Below are 6,302 nucleotides of genomic sequence, written 5' to 3'. Positions count from 1 at the left end.
GATTTATTTACAATTCTCCTAGGTCGAGAAGGCTAATTTCTTTATAACCTACTTAATACAAGATATACGCCTGATGCGATTTAAAAGTTAATTGATTAAATAAATAACTTGGGCAGTTATACGATAAGGCCTCGAGAAATCGAGGACGTTAAAGGTCACATGCTGAATCAAAGCAGTAGAATAATGAGAAAAAGTTCAAGTCTACGGGACACCGAGTAATTAAAGAAAAAGATAATATAAAGAATTTTATCTAGAGAGATAAATTTAGAATAAATTGGGTTCGTGTCAATAAAGAACATCACCTGCAAAAAAACTAAGTTTCTCATTTTTATTTTATTTTTGTGTGAAGTTGTATTGGAATTCTATAAATTTTACAGTGGATAATTTTTTAAAAATAAGTTGAAGCCGATTTTATAAGCTACTGCCAGGCTGGTTGAATCTATAAGATAGACCAAGAAATTTTCAATGATAATGGCTAAATTTACTGTAAATAAAAAAAAATCCTTTGTTTAGTTGGATTTCATACTTCTCAAAGCTTGAAGAAAAGGATTAAACGAGAATGGAAAACAAACCCCGCGTTATTTATTTTATATAATTGTGTATATTTTTGATTATTTATATAATATTTATTTTGCTATTGTATAATCCCTTCCAGAGTCATGAGACAAACGACAGTTTTAGACGTTTGATGATAACATGTGCAGTTTCATCAGGTACGTTAAGATTAAGTTACGCAAGCCGTAATTTGCTTCATTTAACTTTGAAATCACGGATCTATGTGACCTACATGCTGTGTAACTAAGTGTTGTTCAAAACTGGGCTTTTACCCGGATTGAAATTTTAAAGAGTTAAGGGTTTGCAAATCGGTACTTTAAGTTGATGCAAGCGTGTGTGGGAATATGTTTGCGTACGTGTGCGTTTCACGATAAAATCCTTAACAAGATTTATTTGCCGTCTGACCACGGTAATAGATGTTTCTAATATAATGTGTTTCTGCGTAACATTTCTTTGCCGACATCGTCATTAAAATGTCATGTGTTCTTAATGGTCAGCACGCAGCCGTCTGAGCTGGTTTTTTTAAAAATACATTTATTTCAACACGTTCCGCCATATTAATGCAGAACCGTCAAAGGGTCACTTACGCGGTCTGTCTTCACTCGCGGGTTTGTTGAGTTCTTCAAACGCGTTTCGGCATTGCGTCATCTTCAGTGAGGAACTCTGCTCTAATATTACTTTTACTAGTTTTTGTGGTCCGCTTGACCAAACAATATCTTTCAATTAATTAAGGTTTTTAGTTGAGATAAAAAAGTCAGTGTCACGAGCGTGATTCGAACCCACGACCTTCGGCTAAATTCGCCGCTGCTCCTACCACTTGAGCTATAGTGACTTCGACATTTGTCGCCGAGAATCAAATAGATTACACGACATTTGAAAATTGCAAAAAGGAGGGAAAATTCAAAGGGTGGGGTTGAGATGAGAAGTTAGTGTTCAAGTGGATCGAGGTCACGATAGCTCAAGTGGTAGAATAGCGGCGTATCAAGCCGAAAGTCGTGGGTTCGAATCCCGCTCGTCACACTGACTTTTTTATCTCAATTAAAAACCTTAATTAATTGAAATCTATTATTACTCAAATTAACAAATATATTCGTAGTTTGAAGAAACTTTTAAATTGCTATGTAAACAATGGACATAACGTAATAAATTCATCAAATCTGCTAACAGTAAAACAAAATGAAGAAAAATAAATTGAAATGTAATTTTATTAAAAAAAAATAACGATACACAAATATTTAAAGAAAACTAAACTGAATTGAAAAATAATATATTTTAAAACATTTTATTGTATTAATGAATTGTTTTATTGAGAGAGAGAGAGAGAGAGAGAGAGAGAGAGAGAGAGAGAGAGAGAAATAGAGAGAGGAAGAGAAATAGAGTGAGAGAAAGAGAAATAGAGTGAGAGGAAGAGAAAGAGAGAGAGAGAGAGGGAGAAAGGAAGAGAAATAGAGTGAGAGGAAGAGAAAGAGAGAGAGAGTGAGAGGGAGAATGAGAGAGAGAGAAATAGAGAGAGGTTTAGAAATAGAGTGGAGAGAGAGAAATAAAGGAGGGAGAGATAGAGAAAGACAGAGTAGAGAGAGATAGAGAGAAGGTTGAAAATGGGAATGAGAGGGAGGGAGATAGATAGATAGAATGAATGAATGAATGAATAATTTATTAACCTGAAGCTTACATAGGACCATAGGGTCCTCTCTTACCGAAGTTAGGAAACTTCATGTAAGCATTTAATTTTATTCAGCTCTAACAGTTAATTATATCAATTTGTCATAATTTCTTAATTATAATTTTCATTTTTTACAAGTTACAATTCTTTCTAATGAAGGCTTAAATAGAACAATATAAGTGTAAGGTAATAAATAGAAAATTTAGTAATAAATAATCTTAACAAAATAGTACATAATCTAGTACAGTAGTATAGTATAACATATATATATATATATATATATATATATNCACTTTGAGCCCTGAAGATGATCTCAATAAAGATCGAAACGTTGGCACGATAAAGAAAATGTTTTTCTGAAACCTACATCACACCAGACTGCATCTCACGATTTCTGAATAATTATAATTATTGATTGTTTTTACTAGAAAAGATGCATTGTAGATAGCAGTTCTAATTTTAGGCAATATAAATTTATGTTTATCATATCCAGTATTTTTATTATGGATAGGCTTATACAATTTAAAGTTTTTATCAGATATGATGGTTTTTGTCTTTTTAATAATTTTTTAAAGAACATCAAGTATTAGTGCTCTTCTTTCTTTAATTTTTAAAATTTTTACTTTGGCATAATATGGTGTTCGATATTATAAACATATCTTTCAATTAATTAAGGTTTTTCGTTGTTTTTCCTCTCTCCCCTCTCTCTCAATAAAACAATTCATTAATACAATAAAATGTTTTAAAATATATTATTTTTCAATTCAATTTAGTTTTCTTTAAATATTAGTGTATCGTTATTTTTTTTAAATAAAATTACATTTCAATTTATTTTTCATTTTGTTTTACTGTTAGCAGATTTGCTGAATTTATTACGTTATGTCCACTGTTTACATAGCCATTTAAAAGCTTCTATCAAACAACGAATATATTTGTTAATTTGAGTAATAATAGATTTCAATTAATTAAAGTTTTTAATTGAGATAAAAGAGTCAGTGTCACGAGCGGGATTCGAACCCACGACCTTACCTATACCTCTTGAGCTATCTCGATACGCTCGGACACTAACTTCCCATCTCAACCCCACCTTTTGAATTTTCCCTCCTTTTTGCCGTTTTTCAAATGTCGTGTAATCTATTTGATTCTCGGCGACAAATGTCGAAGTCACCTTAGCTCAAGTGGTAGAGTAGCGGCGTATCTAGCCGAAGGTCGTGGGTTCGAATCCCGCTCGTGACACTGACTTTTTATTTCAACTAAAAACCTTAATTAATTGTAATATATTAATTGGTCAAGCGGACCACGAAAACTAGTGAATTATTAACATATCTCATACAAGCATTTTGTAGTTTTTCTAATTTTTGTTATACTTATATTAGAATAGCATAGGGAAGTATAATCAAAGATTGGGAACAACATAGAATTTATAATTTGTAATTTTACCTCAGGTGGATGATCAATCTGGATTTTTCCCAAGGCTTTGGAAAGTTTTTTTACAAATATCGATGGTTTGTTCTGACCAAGACAATGTTTCACCTACTGTGATACTAAGATTCTTTAATGATTTGGACAGCAGTGTTTTGTGGTTGTTTATTAAGATATTTACACTTCCTACATTTATATAGTTTAAGTTTCTTCTAGTTCCTATCAGCATTGCTTGACATTTATCATAGTTTATGTTGTTCACACGATCTGTTTAGTTCTTTTAAATCGTTATTCATCTTTTCAACCATTGCATGCACATTTTCTTTGTTATCTGAACAATGTGCTTGAAGGTCGTCTGCGAACATCATGCTCTTGACATTTTTAAAACATGTGTTTGTGTGTGAACAACGAAATTGTTCCCGACTAATAAATTTCTCGGTATGACGCTGTTCAAAGCTGATTCGAAAATTAATCAACGTCACCGCGATAAATGCTCATCTAGCGTTCCATCTACGATTGAACATTTTACGCTTAAATAGTTCAATCGTCATACTGGTTATTTGTCTCATTCCAATGATGATTTTGATCGAATCACTCAGGCACAGCTGTCTTGGCTCTCTGTTCAAGTTAACGCTGCAAAACATATCAGTCGTTTAAATTTGATACCTAAAAATGTGCTATTACACAACGATCGATTATCCGACTAGTACATTTTTGTGACATGGTGGACTTAATGTAAAGTTATTTGAAGATCGAGAGATGCGGTCTGGTCTGACGTAGGTTTAGAAAAACATTTCCTTTATCGTGCCACGTTTCGACCTTTATTGAGATCATCATCAGTAGCCTAGGATTTATAAACATGTCTACAATGATAGAAATTTTTTTTTTCACATCCTACATGTATTTCTATAATTTAAACAACGTTCATAAATCCCAGGCCCTGAAGATGATCTCAATGAAGGTCGGAACGTTGGCACGATAAAGGAAATGTTTTTCTAAAACCTACGTCACATCAAATCGCACATCAAGATCTCCAAATAATCATTAATTAACGGTAAATTAAAAACCACACATTTATGTAAAGTAACGGATAGCATTCGAATTTGAAATTCTATAGTTTATGGAGGTTTTAGTGGAGGAAGAATAAAGTGATCTTGATCTGAAGTGATTTCATTCATATTCACTGGCAGGCAAAAAATTCCTCCCAATTTATTTTTTTTTTCTCGATAAAGAAAATTCTGCCCTTAATTTGTCTCATTGTTTTTATCAATAAATATTTGTTGCGCTATGTTTTAAATTGGGAATATCAATTAGAGGTAAACACACTTAATTCTTAATCCAAAACAAGGATAAATGATTTTTCAATGTTTACTTTTTACGGAATTTAAAATGTTTATTCAGTCTCATTTGAATTCTGAAGTAATAAAATGTTTAGTTTTCATCTTTGTTTTCTTAATTTCAATTTAAACTTAAAAATGTCACTTAGTGCTGAGGATGTTGCGCATGGTGTGTGAATGGACTTTCCATCAGGTATGAGGCTACTGCCATCGGTGTTCCCTAGGAAATCCTGCGAAACGCCGTTTGGGGTCCTACCACAGACGACCTAAGGTAATTGAACCACAGGAATTTGAGAATTTTGCGAAACCGGCACCTGTCTGTTGTTCAAGCGATTCTTCAGCTCCAGTAAGTTCGAGGTGTCCAAATTTCTAAACGCACTTCTCGAAAAAGATTAAATCAGCATGGGCTGATGGCTTTGCGCCTCGTAAGAGGACCAGAATTGACCAGAAAACGCAGAGTTGCATGCCCATTTTCTCCAGAACTCAGCCATTGGTCTTTAGACAATTGGACTACTGTACTTTTTCCAGATGAGTGTAGATTTGCTCTACGATGTCCAGATAGGCGGGGAGAAGGCTAAATGAAAGGTACGAAGCTTTTAATTTTTCCCATAGCCAACCTTTTAAACACAGCTCAGTGATGATGTGGGCGGAAATCTCAATGGACAGTCACAAGGAGTTGGCTGTTGTTAGTGAAGAATCTTTGACGGCCACTCGTTATGAGGATGAAATTTTCGACCATCATGCGTTGCCTATCCTCGATGAAATCAGCGACAATGCTATTCTAGCACGATAACGCCCGTCCACAGGTCACTCGCATAGTACAAACCTTCAACAGCACAACATCAGGGTCTTAGTCTGTCCAGCCCGTACTCCAGACTTGAACCCCATCGAATATTTATGGGATAACCTCAAAAGGCGCTTAAGATCTCGTCCATCTTGATACATTCCACGATCTTGAAAGGACTCTTCGTGAAGAATGGGCTAACCTACAGCAAAGAGACATTTCTAGACTGGTAAAAGTATGCCGTGGCGTCTTCGAGATGTAATTAATTTATTTAATTAATTATGGCAAGAGGCGGAAATACTCGATATTGAAATGGATATTAAAAATCTAAAACAAATTTTATCTGTCCGACTTTTTTCATTTTCCTTAGCAATTTACATTTTTTAAAAACATTTCAATTAAGAGTTTTTAGTTGAGATAAAAAAGTCAGTGTCTCGAGCGGGATTCGAACCCACGACCTTCGGCTTGCTACGCCGCTGCTCTACCACTTGAACTATCGTGACCTAGATCCACTCGGACACTAACTTCTCATCTCAACCTC

General features: G+C 34.2%; 1 protein-coding gene and 1 non-coding gene across 2 annotated transcripts in view; one reads left to right on the top strand and one right to left on the bottom strand.

Annotated features, from left to right (window-relative positions):
* Positions 1–611: 611 nt before the first annotated feature.
* LOC106673786 (photoreceptor ankyrin repeat protein-like) overlaps positions 612–6,302 on the top strand; it is a 73,562-nt gene continuing 67,871 nt past the window's right edge. The window contains exon 1 of the mRNA XM_014406048.2: positions 612–713. Coding sequence (XP_014261534.1) covers positions 697–713 — 17 coding nt within the window. The 5' untranslated portion in view covers positions 612–696. The remainder of the gene's footprint in view (positions 714–6,302) is intronic.
* Positions 6,192–6,264, bottom strand: Trnaa-agc. The gene has a single exon. It is a non-coding gene; the product is annotated as a tRNA-Ala (tRNA).

This window comes from Cimex lectularius, unplaced genomic scaffold (assembly GCF_000648675.2).
Source record: "Cimex lectularius strain Harlan isolate CLEC.00 unplaced genomic scaffold, Clec_2.1 scaffold6, whole genome shotgun sequence".
NCBI lineage: Eukaryota > Metazoa > Arthropoda > Insecta > Hemiptera > Cimicidae > Cimex > Cimex lectularius.
This window is presented reverse-complemented; position numbering and strand designations above follow the sequence as displayed.